The sequence below is a fragment of the Rana temporaria genome, chromosome 2, assembly GCF_905171775.1.
Source record: "Rana temporaria chromosome 2, aRanTem1.1, whole genome shotgun sequence".
Lineage (NCBI taxonomy): Eukaryota > Metazoa > Chordata > Amphibia > Anura > Ranidae > Rana > Rana temporaria.
In genome coordinates this window covers 89,812,653-89,833,572 of record NC_053490.1, presented here as the reverse complement: position 1 = coordinate 89,833,572, position 20,920 = coordinate 89,812,653, and the positions used below count along the sequence as shown (strand labels likewise).

The following is a 20,920-nucleotide window of genomic DNA, read 5'->3' as shown; positions in this document are numbered from 1 at the left end:
CTTGTGCCCATAGACTTTAATGGAAGTTGCCTCCAGGTCAGATTCTCATCTTAATCGATGTGATTTGGATCCAACATTACAGGAAGAATCCTCAGGCATTCCCTGAAGTTGCCTTGAAGTCACATTGCTAGAATCTTTTTATATAGACTATAGACGGAAGGACTTATGAATAAAACGGTTGTGAACGAATCATCTGAGTTTCCATGATATCTTATGGGGAAATTCGCTTTGATATACAAGTGTTTTGTATTACAAGCACGTTTCTGGAACAAATTATGCTTGCAATCCAAGGTTTTACTGTATAAATATTTTCTTTGGAGACAATGGTTTCCTATTAGAAACCATTTCGGAAAGGAAGAGGCATCCATGTCATTCAGTAACACCCTTCTGGTAACAGTGTTATCTCAGATTAATAATTTTAAGAGGTTGTGTGCAGATGCAAATGTTGTTATTTACAGTTGCTGCATATCAGTCAACATCTATTGTAGACTTTACAAGACCTTAACACCACCCTTATAAAAGAGGTCCAAATTCTATTCAGAAATTCTTGATACATTACCTTTCAGCGGTAGAGTAGCTGCTGACTATATTTTAGATGGTGCTAGATTTGGCTAATTCCATTTATAACCCAAATACACAAAAGAGTGGGATTATAACCCAACATAACATTAACATCACCCTAAGGAGAAAAATGGCCGCCGCTGTCTCTCAAATAGCCAATGTTATTTCCTGATTTTTTTCCCCTCAATCTGGCATAAAAAGATTATCACAAACTTAAAACACATCTACAAGAGGTATTAGGCAATTGTTTCTAATTGAAGATAAAAAAAATATTTACATATTTAAAAAAAATGCCATAAAATCAAATAAAGACTGTCTTTAAATAAATAAAATATTGGTCAAATAGCAAGTAGTCCCAGGCGGCATCCTTACTGACAGAACACACTGCACAAGGGATTGATTTCCCCTGTCATTTCACATAACTGTCAATTTCTTCATTGTTTTCTTCAAAAAAAAACTGCAGTGTCATCAGATATCTCCAGAAAATACTGGATGTGTCCTTCAAGAACTCAGGAATACAGTCCTTCATGATGGGGGCTTTGAGCAGCTCACTTCTTGAAGGGGGTGAGTTTAGTGATTGTGTTCCAGAATGGAGATGTCTTTCTCTTGGGTTCTGCCAGGGCAAAGACTTGCTGCTGGGGAATGCTGGTGGGCACGGTGATGTGTCGCTGGTGGATAGGATGCAAGTTCTGATGGTGTGGTACCTTTGGAAATCCATTGTAAGCAACACCTGTGACAGAAACCAGAGTTAGTGTTATTAAACCCACATCATTGCAAGCCATCAATACAGTCTATATTATATGCTGTTCATACTCCGTAATTATAGGATCCATTTTCTGTATTCTGCAAAAACAATGGTTAATCCTGCTGTTCTCCATCTCCCCCTTTTGATCATGTTCCCAATGCAGTTGGGGATTTTGCAGAGCAGTGTTGGCACCTCTTCACATGCTCAATTTTCAGTGAGTTTGCTCAGATAACGTACATGTGAGCTGCGGTTACTGAAAATGCTAGTTGCCCATATGTGACTTCAATACTTTCTGAGCCACGCAGAACACAGATTTAGAAGCGAGATCGAAACTCTTGATCTGCCTGCTTGTTCCTTGTCAGGGACTTCAAAAGCACTATAGCCACTGGATCAGTAGACAGCCAGGCAGCTAGTATTCCTTGTAGCTCAGCAATGGGAGCTTATGCAATTCGCTTAGGATAGGTTTCCTTTTAAAACACAGCAAATTCATTTTTTATTTATTTTAAATTTGTGCATTTGAATATAAAAGGTTTCTCATATCTAATCTGAACAGCTGCTTGGTAACAGCAAATTGCTGTGCGACTGTCAATGAACTGTGATTTCCTCCCACTCACTGGCAATTGCAATCCTGTTTTCACCCAATTATATGAATCTATGCTGGATGTTACAGTGCCCGGGTCATAACCAGCCTAAGGCTTTGTCTAGGTTGGGAAATGGGTCTCTGGGAACATAGACAATATTTAGGCACAGCATGAGCAGGCCAAGCATGCATTGATTTACCATGAAACTTTAATCAGAAGCTGTGTAGTAATTCCCATTACTGCTGTGAGCTGTGTATATACTCGGCTATCCTGTTTTCCAGCACAGATACGGCTCTCGTCTGGTATTATACTCTACTAGAAGCCTATTCACTTAGATAGATCTAAAGGTTTTAAAAGGTTCAGGCCACTCAAAACTGAATGTTTAGTTATGACTGGATGAAAGCTTGCAAATCACCCAATAGATTTTTATTTCTTAAGACTGCCAGTAGCCAAGTCTCTGCACTAGAGTTCCCAGCATTGGCATCCCTTAATCTAAAGTTTTTGTCCACCTTAAAGGGTCACTAAAGGAAATTTTTTTTTTTGCTGAAATGACTGTTTACAGGGCATAGAGACATAATAGTTAACTGATTCCTTTTAAAAATGATTAAAAATAGATAAAAAAACAATCATATAATGTGCCTGCAGTGTAGTTTCGTTTTTGCTGTTGTTTGCTGGTTCTCTGATGTACAGAGAGCCACTAGAGGGCAGTCAGCCAATAGAGAGCAGTGATACTTTGTCTAAAACTCCTCAGCACCAATCCAGTTTCGTTTTACTCACACCTCCTTGATTAGTGACCACCGTGAGAAATCTCCCAGTACTGTGGTCATCAGGAAACAGGCAACCAGGAAGTGTCCAGAACAGAGAGGATTTACAGCAACATGAAAGCAAAAACGAACAATGAGGACATGAAACCAGGACTGCAGCAAGGTAAAGGAAGCTATTTAGCTAAAAAAAAAAATTCCTTTAGTGACCCTTTAAACAACAGAGATAAACACGATCTGTCTCCTCCGCCGGGAACACTGGTGATCATTCAGGCTCCCATCAGCCTCTCAATCATCTAAAAACACAAGGAAAAAAATGGCACACAGTCTCTGTTCTTCTATATGATTTTAATTATTTTCTGACTTACATACAGTCATAGGAGAAGTGCTACAGCACCTCCACTATACTTTGTATGTAAGCCAGAGAAGAAATATAGAAGAGACCGGGTGCCATTTTTTCTGTGTGTTTTGTCTACCTGAGACTTCCTGATAATGACTACAGCAGAGGCAGAGCTGGGAACAGCAATAAGAGCTTCTTCATTCCAGTCATCTAGAAGCAGTCGCTTCAATCTGCTGGCATCTAATATCTGTGTTGGGTGGATTCACCCTTCAGATGAATATAGAGAAAGGGAAGCTATGCCGTATACTTCCATATTTTTATCTGTTACAAGATATCAATGTCCAGTACTAGAAAAAGCTTAAAGATAGATACCCATTGCCGCGGGGACGCACATGTTGGGAGTTTCTAACTTTTTCACTATGATTATTTAATTGAGCTACACGGTGTAATACCGTGCGGGAATCCCAACAAGTGCGGCCAATTTGGTGTCAGGACTGTTTTTTGGTTATTTGTTGTCTATGTTAGTCCATGTTTTGTTTGTTTGCACACACACAATAAACTATGTTTATTGGTGCAACACTTGCCGGCAACAAGTAGATGGTTTTTAGTATTAGCTATTGGTAGCGTGATGTTGTAATTTATCCAAGTATCACTTTTTGTATAATTCCAATAAATCTTTATTGACCCTTAACATTGTCCTTTACTGCCCTTAGTAGCCCCTTATATGCCCCGGGGGAATTCCACCTTGGTTCTCTCCTGTGGGATATTACCCCTTTTTTGGATGCAAGTTTTTGGCTACAGCAGTAACCTCCTGATAGGAGGGGCGACTACATTGTAGGGTCCTTGGGTATTATCAACAGAATAACAGTAGGGACATGTTCACTTTTTGTGGTAAATAAACCATTGCCAACTGTCTAAGACCGTTTTACGTCTAGATGACCATCAGGGTTCTATAGGATATAATACTGGGGTAGATACTCCCAGGCCACCACAGCTGGGGGTGCTGCAAAAGAAGAAAGATATGGACAGCCGCACTCCAATTTCTTAAAAAAGACGTGCCCTTTATTGGGTAAAGGAAAAAGGCACTACAAGTATCAGCACACAGTGGGAAAAACAACTGACGCGTTTCGCATTGGATATCAATGCTTAGTCATAGCTACACAGCTGGGTGTGCTAATGGCCAGGTTAAAAATTTGTAAGAAGAGGCGTTTATACCAAACGGGAACATGGGCGGACTTGCCATTTAATGGCAGCAGCTTTGTGGCTTTGCTTGCACGTTCTGTGAGAGGAGACGTTTGGCAAACAGTTCTGACTCCAAGTGCTTTCTCCATGACACAGTAACTATTGTAATAGATAGGCTTACCATGAGGTACAATTTTTTTTTTGAAATCCATGTCCGCTTCCACCTATACTTTACATTGCATATCGTTTCTTCTACAGGTCATGCTTCCTCCCTATTTGTATCATCTGCGAATTAGCCTCTGAATACAAGGCCTGGTATGTGTTTACTGATAAAGGATAGTATAACTTTTATATAAAATGACTGGATCAATGTTGTAACCCTCACCTTTCATCTTTCCTTGTCTTGATTTCCTTGCATTGGACATTGCCTGTTTTTTCTGGTCTTCTGTAAATTCCATTCCTGCAATGATAATGAGATCCCTCTTATTTTATTTCTTATTAATATTTTATTTATGCTCACATATAGATTTCAGTTGGCATACTGCACGCAATGGATTTCGTCCGTTTCCCGTTGGCACCCTCCCACCCAACATCCTTTTATTGAAAACACAAAAGGGGCTGGATGAAAATAATTGTTGGATGAACAACGGCTGCATCAAATCAGATGCAACCATTACAAAAAGGACAGCACAGGTTATCTGTGCTACATCAAATAAAAGTGGTCGCAAAGACTGAAGATTTCTTACCGTCATGCATCGTATGCATGAAGGTAAAAAAGCTGTTTGCTGCTCCCCCCCACACAGCCTCCCTAATACTCACCTGAGCCCCATCATGATTCAGTGATGTACACAAGAGCCTCAGATGTTCCAGTACTCCCTTGCCTCATTGCTGTCAACCATAGCCAGTAAGCCAATGAGAAGAGAGAGGACGGGGCTAGTCTTATGGACACAGAGCAGCGGCTCAGAGCAAACACGCACCAGTGCCCCCATAGCAAGCAGCTTGCTATTGGGGGCTCTGGCCAAGGAGGAGGAGCCATGAGCGCCGACATGAGACCCGGGGCTGCTTACAGGTCTAGAAAAAAAAAGAAAGAAAAGCTGAACCTTTAGAACCACTTTAAGCCTCTAAGAACCAGAGGAATCCAAACACCACAACAAAACTCTAACTAGTGGAAAGATGTATACATTCAACAGTACAGATGTCTATTCACAAGGATCTATAAAACTTGACCTTCAATAATAAGTGTAATAACCTGTAGCAACTAGTCCAAAATGATCTCTCATTCTTCTGAAGGAAGCCGAAATATATTTTTGTTTGCTAAAGTTGGCCATAGATGAATTGAAATTCTGTCAGGTCAGCAGGGACAGATAAAATAAATATTGATCCATGTATGGCCGACCCCAAACGGACTTCTGTCGAACAAGAATGCTGGAAAACTACTGTTGATCAGCATCTGCAGCCACTGATCAATGTTTTGTGACAGTGGAGGAGTCTTGTTGTCAAAGTACAATGTTACAGTGGGGAAGATTCCTCATAGCCACACGCTGCAAGTGAAGTCATTAACTCCGATATACACACATCCAAGGTCACTGACTCAAAATACTAAAGCCAGTGGATCAGCATGACAGCCCAGCCTCAACCAGAAGTAGAGGTATCCAATGGCAACCTTCATATTTTGTCGCAGTACAGAACTGTCTGCTTAAGGCCCTCTCCTCCAAAGCATTAAACTGACGGTCGGTCAATGTGATGTTTATATAAGGACACTTTGTACAGTTGGCAGTTGGATCATGCCTTGATAGACTAATTTTAATTATGGCCATCACATTGTGTTTTTTAGGCAAGCTAGGGAATCCATATGGATAATTTGGTTGTTCTCTTTTTCCATTGGAAAGCTTTCTATGTGTGCCTGCTGTGTTCTCCTTAAATGTGTTGGTAAAAAAAAAACGCTCACGGCATCGAAGACAGCTCGACATTGATAATCATCATTGGGGCAAATGTCTGTGTGTACAGACATCAGAACACCCTAACCAAACAACAGTCAGCCAGAGTGGTTGGAAGGTTTGTTTAGTCATCACCCTTCGGGGACAGTGCAAAGATATATCTACCCTGCAGGTACAAGGAGATGCAAAGAACAGACTTATGAATACTAATAACAATAAAACCAGCAGACTGCTGCACTCTGGAGTGATGAATTTCAAAAGCAAAATTGTAAAACCCTGTGATAGAATCTAAAGATCGATTGCCTGCCCCATGTACTGTATGAGAATCTTAATAAAGAGGAGCCTTCAGGACACAAAACCAATATGATGAAAAGCAGAATTTACCTGCCATGGCCGGGAAGGGTGAAGCGATGAGCGGCGGTGTAATGATCTCTGTGCTCTGATAAAGCCTGGGACTTTATAAATACTTATGGGGCCGGGGGAGTTCCCCGATGCACCAACATGCTGTGCTTACATAACTTGGAGCATAGCAACAAAGATTCCAGGAAGGAGAAAAATCATAATAAGTCAGGCATGACTCAAGTTTACCACATACATGAAATTCCACGTATTATTTCCCATTCCAGGGGTATTCTAGTACGGGAAGGAGATTTTACTACTTTGCTGATCAGATAGACCTTGCGATGACTGGGAAAATCCCAATGCCACTGGCAATAAAATCAACTGGAAACCCTGGACTGATCGCTCCTGTCCCAAAAACTGAACTCCTAAAAAGCCTGTGATGGAAGCTGCCACTACCTAGATTAAAGAGACGCTCCAATGTCACTTAACTGGAACCATCATGTGAGTTGTGGCTGCTTCCTTTAGAGACTTTGCAAGTAGGGATTTTGCTTCTAAGCAATTTCTATAAAAAGGGAATTTGTCAAGACAAAGAGGCCAACACTGGTGACCTTTTCTTTTAAAAATGTTGGTTGCCTGACTTTCATTCTGATTACACATATTTACTTGGAAGAGGTATGCAAGGACCCCTTTAATTGCAGACGTACATACTTCTGTTAAAGGAAAGGAATGTTGGAAAACTTTTGTCAAGAGCCCTGCTGTCAAAATGCAATATCCCAGTGGGGATTCATCCATTCACCTCACTTGTTTGGATGGAAGAATCTGTTAATTTATTTTCAAAAAAAGAATAAAAAGGAATAGTCTATGGCTAGCTTTAGTGTTACAGAGCCAAGTGATTAGAAGAAAAGCTAACAGCCATCTGATCAACTCCTATTAGGTCTTCCATTGGGATTGGCAGAACATAAACTACTGTAGAGTGCGGATGTACCTGTCATTATGGAATATAAATGTGAATTGAAGGCCAATACATGTTAAAGACCCATTGAACTTTCAGTTTAAAGCCAATAAATACAATCCAGGTGCAGCAAAACATTGGAAGTGCAAAGTTTTACTGTTCCTTTTCTTTAAGGCCCCTTTCACATATGCGGACCCCGTATGACCGCTTTTTCAGTCATCCGTTTACGGATGAAAAGGGGACATACAGTAATCCCTATGAGATAGCGGGTGTCAGCGGATGAACATCTGCTGACACCCGATCTCATCGGTGTCCGCAATGCTCCGATTCTGCAGACGGAGGAAAATCCTATTTTTCCATCTGTCTGCAGAGGGGATCGGGTGAACACGGACAGACGATCTGTGTTCATCCGATCCCCCCCATAGGGAAGAGCGGAGATCTGACAGGGCGGTCCCTGCACAGTGTGCAGGGACCGCCCTGTCATCTGCCGGCTCAGCGGGGATCAACGGAGCGATCCCCACTGAGCAAGCGGATACACATGTACGGATCCTCATGGGATCCGTACATGTGAAAGGGGCCTTACAATAATATTAAACTATTAAATTTTAGGCATGCTCTGTATCATACAATCCTATATCTTTCCCAACTACATTTTAAATGACTCCACATATAATGCTATATTTTACCTTTTGTTAGATTAAAGTGCTTGTAAAGTCAGAAGGTTTTTGTTCTCTTAATGCACTCTATGCATCAAGATAAAAAACCTTCTGTGTGCAGCAGCCCCCCCTCATACTTACTTGAGCCCATCTCAACCCGGCAATGTTAAAAGAGTGTCTCGGCTGCCCAGGACACGCCCTCCTCATTGGCTGAGACGGTAGCATGGCGCCATTGGCTCCCGCTGCTGTCAAAATGAGCCAATGAGGAGAGAAAGGGGACAGGGCCAAACCACAGCTCCTTGTCTGAATGGACACACAAAGCAGCAGCTTAGCTCGGGTGCCCCCATAGCAAGCTACTTGCTGTGGGGGCAGGAGGGAGGGGCCAGGAGTGCCAGTGGGGGACCCGAAAAGAATAGGATCCGGGCTGCTCTGTACAAAACTACTGCACAAGAGGTTCCTCCTCTTTATGAGGTGCCCCCCACCATGGAGTGCCACTTTCCATGGGGGCACTCACAAATCCCGATGCTGTGTCCATCGACACAGACAGCAGGACTCAACCTTGCCCCCGTGTGACTGGATTTGATTGACAGCAGCGGAAGCCAATGCTTGTCACTGGAACGATCAGGCTTAGGTAAGAAAAAGGGGGGGGGGGGTCTGGGGGGCAGCTGAAGCACAGAAGGTTTTTCACAACATGAGACTTTACAACCCCTTTAAAAAGGAGCTGCTGACAGCTTGGTGACCGATAGCACAGTATAAATTCCGAACTCCAGTGGCATCCATATCTCGATGGGTCAGGGCTGGTTTGGCGGCAAAACAGAATGCTTTGGTGGCAAAAGGGGAATTTGCTCAATATTAGGTGGGTGGGTCTAAAAGTTATGGCTGAGTGGTGTAGTGATTATATTGCTCTCATGACAGGACGTGCTGTAAACCTATAGCGTTTGCATGAAGCTGTCCTATGCCTCTTCCAATATTTCGTTATTTCTCTACTGATAAAAAAACAGGCAGCTCATAAAGCATTAGACTGGCCATACATATGAGGATCAGATTATACTGGGCTTATATCAGTTTCTATGGATCTGGTGCTTAGTGAAGGTCTTTCTAAAAATAGAATTATTCTTTTCACCAGGTTTTATAAAGTTTCATCTTAAAAGGCCAACTATGGAAGATTCACATTTTGGCTTCCTACTACATAGTACCGATCGCCAGCAATGTCTTCCTGTATGGCTTTTGGCAAGAAGTACTGTATATATTATCCATGTACTGAGCTAATTTTGGTACCTGTGTCTGCTGTGTCTGGATCCATCTTCATTGTGTATGAGTAGAGTAAAATGAAAGGATGACGCTTACAGCATGACAGATGTGTACAGATATAGTTATACTGATAAGCACAATGATGCTCCAGCGCAATAATGGAAATTTTATTATCAGTAACTTTTACCATTCTGTAACGGAACAGATGAGCCATGTGTGCTTAATGTGCCAGGATGAATCACACACCTGCCAAAAAGGGGTTCTTATGAAGTAGTGAGCAAAGATTTAAGTGTTCACACTGATGTCGTGTACAGATTCATTCTCTCCAAATCTGGACACGGTTTCTGGACTTGAAAAACCGCTTATTAAGTTAATTAACTCCCGTGTACGTGTGTTGAAAAATTCCCAGCTCACTTACCCTAGGTTCACACCTATAAATTTAGTCCCATTTAACATGGTTTCCTAAGGGACACGTTCACACCTATGTGTTTTGCGGCCGGTTCGTTTTTGGAAAGGGCCAGGGGAGTTTTTTCTGCGTTTTGCATGTAATGGAATTGACATCAATGGGACACCAGAAACACAATGGGATGGCACCAGAAATGCAAGTGCTGTGTTTGTGATGCGATTTTTGGTTTTTATTTATTGGCTTAAACACTGCATATAGCTGGTTGCCAAGGTGGGGGGCAGAAGGCTGGCCAATGCATCCTTAAAGGAGTTCTCTGACCTAAAACTTTTAACCCCCGCTGTGCCCGGGCTGTAAAACTATACAAAATAAACTTTCACTTACCTGCCTACGATCCCCCGTTGTTCCGATATCGCCGTCCCGTTCTCCGGTCTCTTCCGCTTCCTGCGTGTCGGTGACTCACAGTGCGCTCAGCCTATCAGCGGCCGCGACGGGACATTGCTGCGGCCGCTGATAGGCTGAGCGCACTGTGAGTCACCGACACGCAGGAAGCGGAAGAGACCGGGACCGGAGAACGGGACGGCGATATCGGAACAACAAGGGATCGTAGGCAGGTAAGTGAAAGTTTATTTTGTATAGTTTTACAGCCCGGGCACAGCGGGGGTTAAAAGTTTTAGGTCAGAGAACTCCTTTAACAACTGACGAGTCATCCATCAGCATGGATTCGGAGGGGACCCCCCCCCCTCACAGAAAAAAAGTCCCCCCCCATGCCTTCAATATGGGGGGGATGGATTCTTTGGGGGGAGAGCTCTGGGGACAAGGGCTTCTTCCCAACACCACTGGGCTGTGGTTGTCGGGGTCTGCAGGCGGGGAGCTTATCAGAATCTGAAAGCCCCCTTTAACAAGGGACCCCCCCCCCCAGATCCCAGCCCCCCCCCTATGTAAATGGGTATCGGATACATCGTATCTCTACCCATTCACCCCAAAAAGCAGTAAAATGTTAGAAAAAAAACCCCCACAAGAGGCGATTTTTGACAAGTCCTTTATTAAAAAAGAGGCCCCGAGCTGTCTTCTCCAAGAGTGGTCTTCTTCCTTGCCGCCGGTTACCAGCCAAAAAAGCTGCACTTTTTCTAAGACCGTCTTCCGCCGTTGTGTTGCCGCTGTTTGGCATCTCTTATATAGCCATGGGATGTGGCCATCCGATGACGTCACCCGGAGAGCTCACTCCGTGTGACAACACAACGTCACAAGGGGCGGGCTCTCTGAGTGGCCATGCCCCATGGCTATATAAAAGAGATGCCAGATAGCCGGCGACAACACAACAGAAGAAGACAGCCTTAGAAGATAGTCTTTTTGTTTTTAGCGGGCAACTGGCGAGAAGACAGCTCGGGGCTTGTTTTTAAAAAAAGGACTTGTCAAAAATCGCCTTGTGTTTTTTCTCCAACATTTTACTGCTTTTTGGGGTGAATGGGTAGGGATACAAAAGAATTTTTTAACATTTCACTGCTTTTTGGAGTGAATGGGTAGGGGTACGGTGTACCGATACCCATTCACATGGGGAGGTGGGGTGGAATCTGGGGGACAACCACAGCCCAGGGTTGTCGAGAAGAGGCCCTTGTCCCTCCCAAAGCACCCATCACCCCCTATGTTGAGGGCCTGCGGCCCGGTGTGCGTCGGGGGGCACTCGCAAGTTCCCTCCCTTTCCTTTCCATGCTTGCATAAGGGCATGGTATGGACCTGGGGGGGGGGTCACACGTTTATTTTTTTACGGATTTTTTTTATTTTTTACATTCAGCTGTCGGTGGGGAACCCCCGCTGACAGCTGATAACTCATCGGTTAAGGACTGGGCGACCAGCTATATATAGTGTGTTTAAAGAGGAAAAAAAAACAAAAACACGCAAAAATACATGTAAACGGCATGCAAAAACACATTAAAAAAGGTTTAAAAACACACCTGCAATATGTGCCTAAAAAAATGCATCAGGCATAGATGTGATCCCAACCTTAAAAGCCAGCCTGCAACAAACCGAACTGTCCTGTCTAACAATTCATGTAGGGCCCTTACCCCCACCAATGTGGTCAGTGTCTGGAGCTGCCTCTGTTTTCTCTTAGGCTGGCATTTTTAACTTTACAATGGAATACGGTTTTACTTCAAGGATTGGGATGTTCAAAGAATATAAAAAAAAAAAAAAAATTGAAAGTTTTGTGTTATAATGATTTCCATTAGAAGCCTCATTATTCCCTCCTGACAGAACTAAATCGCCTGATCCTGCTTCAAACATTGAATAATCTAATGCCCGGTATACACGATCAGAAAATCGTATGAAAAATACAGATTTCGGTGCAAATTTACGATAATCTGATCGTTTGTCCATCAGATATGATTTGATCAGACATGCACGTTTAATCAGTACAGCTGTCGTTTGAAAATCCAATACAAATACACTACAACACATGACATCACTCCTGAATTTTTGTTCGGTCGTACGCAAATTTTCGTGACTTTAGTAAACTCAACGGACGATCATTTGTCCAATAATCTCATTGTGTGTCCCGGGCACAACTGTTGGATATGATTGACTAAGAACAACCTGCGGCTGAAATTTTAGCTCAGCAGTTGTCAAAGCATGGGCACATATGGCCACCAGAGAGAGATTCTACAAAATCGGTATAAGCAATAGAACTATAATGCATGTTACTAAGATAAATATTCCAATATTAGTGGTTGGAGATTTAAACAACGTACTAAATAGAACGATGGATAGGTTCCCACCGGGGACTCGGAGCCCAGGGCCAGGAGAAGGGCAATTAAGTCAATTTTTGGAGGAGGTTGGATGGTGGGACATTTGGAGGGTGAAACATCCAGACCTGCGGCAGTATTCCTGTTTTTCAAGTACATACTCTACACTGTCAAGAATAGACATGGCCCTGGGTAACTGTGCAAGCTTACAAGCAGTCAGTAAAATATCCTATTATCCAAGAGGGGTATCTGATCACTCTCCTCTGGTGCTATCACTGAGTACAGGGAAAAAATGTCCTCCAAGTAATTGGAAAATTAGTCCCTTCTGGCTAGAAGTGATAGGGAAGCCAGTAGAAATTAGTATCAAATTAAGGGAATTCCTGGATTTCAACACAGGGACAGCACCAGAGGGAGTGGTGTGGGATGCCCTAAAGGCGTTCCTTAGGGGTATATTGATCCAGCAGGTAGCTAAGATCAAGAGGAACTCTAGGGAATGGGAGGAGAAAATCAGGGGAGAGGTTTTAGAGGCAGAAAAGCAATATGTGGAAAATCCAACGCCGACTAAACAACGGCTATGGTTGGAGAAGCAACAGGAATACAAGTTGGTGATTAACAAGAAAGTTGAAAATAAGCGCCTATTTCAGGAGCAGAGCGCTTTTTCGGAGGGGGAAAGTGTGGGCCACACTTTGGCCCTCCTAGCGAAAACGAATATGGCTCCCTCTAATGTGCCTGCAGTTAGGACGGTAGGAGGTGGGATATCATCCCTAACATCTGAAATAGTGGACACATTTGCAGTATATTATAAAGATCTATATAGGTCAAAAAAGGGGGAAGTCAGAGTACAAATGGAAGAATTCTTTAGAGAAATAGGAATCCCAGTCTTATCAGAGGAGGAAAGGAATGCTATGGAAACCCCAATTACATTAGTGGAATTACAGCAGGCAGTTAAAGCACTTTCCAATCAAAAGTCCCCAGGGAAAGATGGCCTGCCAGCGGAGATTTACAAGCAATATGGTGAGGTGCTGCTCCCGGAACTACTAAAAACACTAAACTGGGTGATAATAGGAGGAAGGTTACCTTCCTCAATGCTAGAAGCAATCATTATAGTGCTCCAAAAGGAAGGAAAGGATCAACTAGACACATCATCTTATAGACCGATATCTTTGCTTTGCTCAGATGTAAAAATCTTAGCCAAGGTATTGGCAACGAGAATAAATAAATATATTCAGAAATTAATACATCCAGATCAATCTGGATTTATTCCAAATCGGTCCACGAGCATAAATATAAGAAGGCTGTACTTAAACTTACAGACCCCGGCAGAGATAGATCTATCCTAGCATTGGACGCCACTAAGGCCTTTGATAGTCTGGAGTGGGACTATCTCTGGTACGCTCTGGAGAAGTTTGGGTTTGGCCCATCTTTTATCAAATAGATAAAGCTATTGTATAATTCTCCAAGGGCCAAAATAAAAATAAACAATGAAGTTTCACAGTCGTTTGAATTGGAAAGGGGAACGAGACAGGGATGTCCACTGTCCCCCCTCCTTTTCGCTCTGGCAATTGAGCCCTTGGCAACTGCAATTAGAGCTAGGCAGGAAATTCAGGGGTTCCAAAGAGGAGTAGAGGAGGAGAAAGTCGCGCTTTATGCGGACGACATCCTCCTTTTCTTAGGCAACTCCACAACCTCCCTCAAAACTGCAGATCAAACAGTAGAAGTGTTTGGACGATTTTCGGGCCTGGTAATAAACTGGGAAAAATCAACACTTTTACCTGTGGACCTGGTAAGCAATATTGATGGGATAGGAATCCCTCAATTAAAAATTGGGGAGAAGATGGAGTACCTGGGAATTGTGGTAACACGTAACCCAGAACAATTTATAAATAACAATCTAGCACCACTTCTGGTCAAATTTAAACGCAAAGCGGAAATATGGGGACATCTGCCACTGTCGGTTGCCGGCCGTAGCAACCTCATTAAAATGATCTGGTTGCCACAATTGCTTTACATTCTTCACAACTCCCCAGTATGGATTGACAATCAATTAAGGTTTAATTTCTCTTTATTATTTTCCGTTTTCTTTTTGTAAGAAAAAAAGGGATCAAGTTACATGCAGATCATACACGTTATCTAATACACTATATACATGTATACAGCAATAATATAGTTTATAAATCAACTAGTTTCGTGTCTTCCCTCCCTCCTCCCTCCCCTCCCCCCCGTCCAGCCCCCAATTATCATTATAGAAATTTACAGGAAAAAAAGAAAAGAGGAAAAAGAAAAAGATACACCTAGGAGGAGGTATCATCGTCTGGATTGTCCATTGATCAGGCGAAGAGAGATAGATTAAAAGGAGAAGAGGAGAGAGAGAGCCCGAAGGGCGCTGCAAATAAGCAAGCCAAGAGCAAAGGAGAATGGGGAGACCTTGCTTTTCTTCAACAACAGTCCACGGCTATAGAGAATCTTTGACACCCATTAGGGTGAGAGGATTTTAAGACCCCCTATAGAAGTTATCTATCCAGGGGGAATCCCATTTCTCTTAGCCAAGGTCCCCACACTCTTCTAAATCTACCATAATTTCCCTGCTTAATAAAGGCCACCCTCTCGCACCATACCAGTGCATTGATAGTTTCGACCCAGTTCTCCACAGATGGAGGAGCATGCGCTTGCCATCTCTGAGCTATTAATTTCCGAGCTTGGAATAAGCACCTAAGTACACTTTCCATTGCTCCTGGAGGGATTCTATGGTCTTCCATACCTCCTAACAAGCAGGTTCTAACCTCCGGCTCTAAGGAGGTTTTAAAGGTTTTATTAATCCTGTTTATCACTTCTATCCAGTATCTGAAGAGCTTGGGGCATCTCCAGAACATATGAATAAGATCCCCCGGTGTCTTGCACCTGGGGCATTCATCGCTCTGGTTCCAACCTAGAAACAACATTTTTTTAGGGGTATGATAGACCCGGTGCAATAGAAATAAATGGGACAATCTCTGTGCTGGGGCGATTGACACCAATGTCCCTCTATGTAAAATATCATTCCATTGCTCCGAGGTTAGTGACCCAATGTCTTTTTCCCATCTTTCTCGGCTCTTAAAAGCCCCACTTTGACTTATAGTTTTAGTGCCGATTTTGTCGTATAGTACCGAGATTTGGCCTTTCGTTATATTTGTTTGGATTGTCTTAAGAAGCACAGGGATATGTGTCCTGACCATTGGATAAACCTTAAACTGGGTCTGGAGGGCATGTCTAATCTGTAAGTAATTAAAAAAAGCTTTGTTAGGTACATCAAATTCTTCTCTCAGTTTTGAAAACGTTTTGATAAGGTTGCCCTCATACATATGTAGTACCCGTGTTATTCCTTGGATCTCCCAAATTTTGGGGATTTCTAGATCTTTAAGTTCCATTAAGTTCTTATTATGCGAGAGGGGAGCAAATTCAGTTATCCCAATATAGCCCAATAAAGCTTTCGTGGTCTGCCACACTTTGTTAATTAGCTTTATAGTCGGGCATCTTTGGACAAATGAGTTTGCCTCCAGGGCTTCTATTAAAATTTTGTGTGGGGCCCTTGATAGCAATAGCCTAAAGCAGTTATTGCCCAAATTTAGATTGCCACAGCCCGCTAACTGCTGTAACTGAGACGCCAGGAAATATGATCTTGGGTGTGGAACCGCCATCCCCCCTTCCTTCACCGGGAGCTGCATCGTATGCAATCTAATTCTGGACTGGCCTCCCTTCCACATTAACTCCCTAAATAATGTTTCAATCCGTTTAAACCATAATTGGTTCAGCCAAATTGGAGAGTTGTGTAACACATATAATATCTGGGGGAGCCAGATCATTTTTATCAGGTTGCATCTCCCAGCTACAGAGAGGGGGAGACGGTTCCAAATGTCTTTCTTTAATTTCAGTTTTAACAAAAGTGGAGCTATGTTGTTACTGGTATACTCCTTAGCCTCGCTGGTAATCCAGACCCCTAGGTACTTCAGTTTTGTTGTAATTCTCAGCTGGGGTATCTCGGCGATTGTCTGTTCGCATATTGGATCTATTGGAAGTAGAGCCGATTTATCCCAATTGACAATTAGTCCCGAGAACCTTCCGAATTCCCTAACCACTGGAGCCAACGATCTATCCACATCTCCTAAGAAAAACAAGACATCGTCCGCATAAAGCGATATCTTGTCTTCCTCCGAATCCCTTCTAAACCCCAGTATGTCTTTGTTTAGTCTAGCTTTAATAGCAAGAGGTTCCATAGCCAATGCAAACAGGAGTGGGGAGAGGGGACACCCCTGTCTCGTTCCCCTCTCAAGTTTGAATGTATCTGAGGCATCACCGTTAATTTAAATTTTTGCTATTGGTTCGTTGTATAGGAGTTTGACCCACTTGGTGAATATTGGACCAAATCCGAAGCTTTCCAATACCTTCCATAGGTATGGCCATTCAATACTGTCAAACGCTTTAGCAGCGTCCAAGGCCAACAGTGCTCTAGGCCGCTCGATGTCAGTGGGGATCTGGATATTTAGGAAGGCCCTTCTGATATTTATGCTGGTAGACCTGTTCGGGATAAACCCTGATTGGTCAGAGTGGATAAGACTCTCAATGCACCCTTTTAAGCGATTTGCCAAAACCTTGGCAAGGATTTTTGCATCTGTGCACAGCAATGAAATTGGGCGATAAGAGGAAGGGTCTAATTTGTCTTTTCCCTCCTTATAGATTACCACAACCGTTGCCTCCATCATAGAGGGAGGGAGCTGTCCCTCCAAAAGCGCACTTTTCAATGTCTGAAGCAGTTCTGGTAGCAAGATTGCACCAAACCGCTTATAGATCTCTATTGGGAGCCCATCAGGGCCAGGTGATTTGTGGTTAGACATCCCCTCCATCACCAGCCGGAGTTCCTCCAGTGTAACAGGGGACTCCAATTTCTCTCTATCCTTATCTGACAGAGTTGGAACCGGAGTTCCCCGAAAAAAGGACTCCATTCCTTAATTTACTCCCTTGGACTTATAGAGAGATTTATAGAAATCATAGAATATATGTCTTATCTCCCTACCATCAGTGCAAATCTCCCCTGCAGGGGCCCTAATTGCCACAATGTTGGAGGAGGGAGAGTTGGCCTGTATCAGCATGGACAGCAATCGTCCAACTTTCTCCCCTTCCCCAAAATGGGTCTGTCTCTGGAATATTTGATGATTCTGTGCTTTTCTCATAGTAGCCATTCTATAAACCTCTTGTCTGTCCCGCCACTCTTTTTGGGTGTCTAGAGACGGGGCCTCGATAAATCGTTGTTCGGCTACCATCGCTTCACTCCTTAGATCCTCTTCCCATGCCCTGGACTCCCTGCGTACTCTGGCCACGCTCTGAATCAACAAGCCCCTTAAATAGGCCTTCAGCGAGTCCCAGACCACTCCAGGCTTTGCCGAGCCTGTATTTATCTGCACGTATTCATTCAGACTATTGAGAAGTTCCCGTGGTTCGCCCAGTAACTCAAGCCAGTATGGGCTAATTTTCTATTCTCTTGAAAAAGTTCTCATGTTTGTCCTAATAACTAACTCCAAGGGTGAGTGGTCTGAGACCCTCCTTGGCCCATACTCTACCTTCTCCACTAGATCTAGTACCAACTCATTGCCCAGGGCCATATCGATTCTCGACAACGTAGAATAGGAGCTAGAAAAACAAGAGTACTGTCGGATACCAGGATGGCGAGTGCGCCAGATGTCCATTAGTCCTGTCTCGTCTAGGAAATGGGTCAATCGGCTCACTTGTTCTAGCTTTGGTTCGTGTGTCAGGGGAAATCTATCATAGGCTCTATCTAGATTGACAATCAATGGTTTAAGAAGATAGAAACCCTCTTTAGGACCTTAATCTGGAAAAAGGGAAAAGCAAGGATCAGTCTTCAAACGCTGCAATTACCAACAAATAGGGGAGGGTTAGCGGTTCCGCACCCCTACAGTTATTTCTTGGCGGCACAGTTGCAGCATTTGGGGGGCTGTGGTACAGAGGGGGGAGGTAACGCAAGCGGGAAAATGATGCTAAGAGGGTCCCCACATAGTTCTGTAATAGAGGCCTTAGAGGCCAACTCGTTTTTGGTAAAAAGCCCAACAGTAAAAATGATGGTAAGAGTGTGGCAAGCAGGAAAAGCAGCTTTGGGATATCAAGGATAAACAGAATACTCTCCATTATGGGAAAATAAAAACTTAAAAGACGTTTTGGCCATGGGGAAATTAAAAGAATGGGTTAAACGTGGGATAACCAGAGTGGCACAACTCTACACAGGTGACACATTAAAACCCTTCTCAGAGCTAAGTAGGGAATATGGTATTCCAAATTCCATGTTCTTTACCTATTTGCAGGTTAGACATGCACTACAAGCCCAATTTAAGTTACAGCCGGTAAGATGGCAAGAGTTAACGCATTTTCAAAGACTAATTAAGACAGGGGTCTTGAAAGGTCTTATCTCAGATCTGTACGAACGAATCAGGGATCAGTTGGGAGGAAATGAGAGGCTTTGCAGGAACAAACAGAGGTGGGAAGAGGATATTGGCCCAATAACGAATGAGCAGTGGGATAGGATACTGGAATTAGGGACAGTGGTTTCACTAGCCCCGTCACAACGGGTTTCCCATCTATTCCTTCTCCACAGGGTTTATTACACTCCCAAGAAACTATTTAGATTCGGATGGAAGTCAGATGATAAATGCCCCAGATGTCAAAACACAGGGGACCTTATCCACATGATGTGGAAATGCCCAAAACTGCATAGATATTGGGTTAAGATTTTGGACATTATAAATGCAACTTTTGGAATTACCCTGGAACCTGAAGCCAGGGTTTGCCTATTAGGATGCATTGAGGAGAGAATGGGGCAGAGGGATGTACTGGTAGCTGCCACAAGAAGTCTGTTCCAGGCGAGGAAACTAATAGCACTAAAATGGCAAGCACAAAATCCACCTACAGTAGCAGAATGGCTCAATACAATGAACAGCACAATAGGGAAAGAGAGGGGAACATGGATTAGACGCGGCAACCTTAAAAAATGTAATGCAATATGGGAGCACTGGATAGCAAAAATAGGCCGCTCACTCTAATTAAGCACAGACTAGCAAAGAACAACTTAATGTAAGGACAAGAATAGGATTTAAAACGTGTATGCACTTTAAATATAAGATAGGGAGGGGGGGGGGGAGGAGGGGGTTGGGAGGGACGGAGATTTTTAGGGTTTGTTATAGATCTTTTTGTATGCACATAAAATGCACTGAGTGTAAAAAATGTATTTATATTTCCTGTCATGTATACGATGGTAAACAATAAAAAAAAATACTGGATTAAAAAAAAAAATAATGCATGTTACTTAAAAAAATTACTTTTTAGGTCTAATTTACAAAAAGTAATTTGTGCGCCCATTCAAAATGCATCAAGATTTATTTTTATGTATTAAATCATGAGAATTTTAAAGAAATACTGCAGCTATTCTTTAGCCTAAATATTAAAAGTAGTGCTGAGCTGTTGATAAAATTATATGCAAAAGTATAAAAACGCACAAGCATAAAAGCAATGAATATAAAACGCACAAGAATAAAAGCAATAATAGGTGCAAAGTGCAAAATATTGTGCAAGTGGCAAACTATGCATAAGTATAAAAACGCACAAGCACAAAAAGAAATGATAATAGGCGCAAAGTGCAAGATATTGTGCAAGTGGCAAACTAAATAATGTGGCAAACAATATAGTGTCCAAATAAACCTCAAATGCTGAAGAGGTATATAACACAATGCAAAATAATCATGGAAAAAAATTCAAATAGTACAAGCGCAAAAAACATCTGCTCTGAAACAATCACATCTGCTGTGAAATATGTAAAAAAGCATGAAATGAAATGCAAAAGGTGCATTAGGTGAACGTGGGAAATTCCAAAGTGCGATAGGGTGAAGAGCCATCACTCTGCACACATCACTTTTTATGTGCGATTGCACACTTTGGACTTTTTATTTTATTTTTGCATCGCACTTTGAAATTTCCCACGTTCACCTAATGCACCTTTGCATTTAATTTCATGCTTGTTTACATATTTCCACAGCAGATGCGATTGTTTCAGAGCAGATGTTATTAGCACTTGTTTTTTCTATGATTTTGCATTGCGTTATTTACCTCTTCAGCATTTGAGGTTTATTTGGACACTAGGGGCCAGATTCTTGTAGAATCCGCAGCGGCGTAGCGCAAGCCATTTACACTACGCCGCAGCAAATTACTGGAGCAAGTGCCGTATTTTCCAAGCACTTGCTCCGTAATTTGCGGCGGCGTAGTGTAAATGGCCTGGCGTAAGGCCGCGTAATTCAAAGGGGGCGGCTTGTATTTAAATGAAGCGCGCCCCCGCGCCGATCGAACTGCGCATGCGCCGGGCGGAAAAATAGCCCAGTGCGCATGCTCCAGCTCACAACGGAAAACGTCAATGACGCCGACGTAAGCGTCATTGA

General features: G+C 42.9%; 1 protein-coding gene across 5 annotated transcripts in view; it reads right to left on the bottom strand.

The window, feature by feature from the left end:
- Positions 1 to 795: 795 nt before the first annotated feature.
- Positions 796 to 20,920, bottom strand: part of SPATA13 (spermatogenesis associated 13) — a 134,249-nt gene continuing 114,124 nt past the window's right edge. For all 5 annotated transcript variants that reach the window (XM_040340509.1, XM_040340510.1, XM_040340512.1 and 2 more), the window contains 2 exons: positions 4,556 to 4,630; positions 796 to 1,291 (listed from right to left, as the gene is read on the bottom strand). In XM_040340509.1, the coding sequence (XP_040196443.1) occupies positions 1,110 to 1,291; positions 4,556 to 4,630 (257 nt within the window). In that variant the 3' untranslated portion in view covers positions 796 to 1,109. The remainder of the gene's footprint in view (positions 1,292 to 4,555; positions 4,631 to 20,920) is intronic.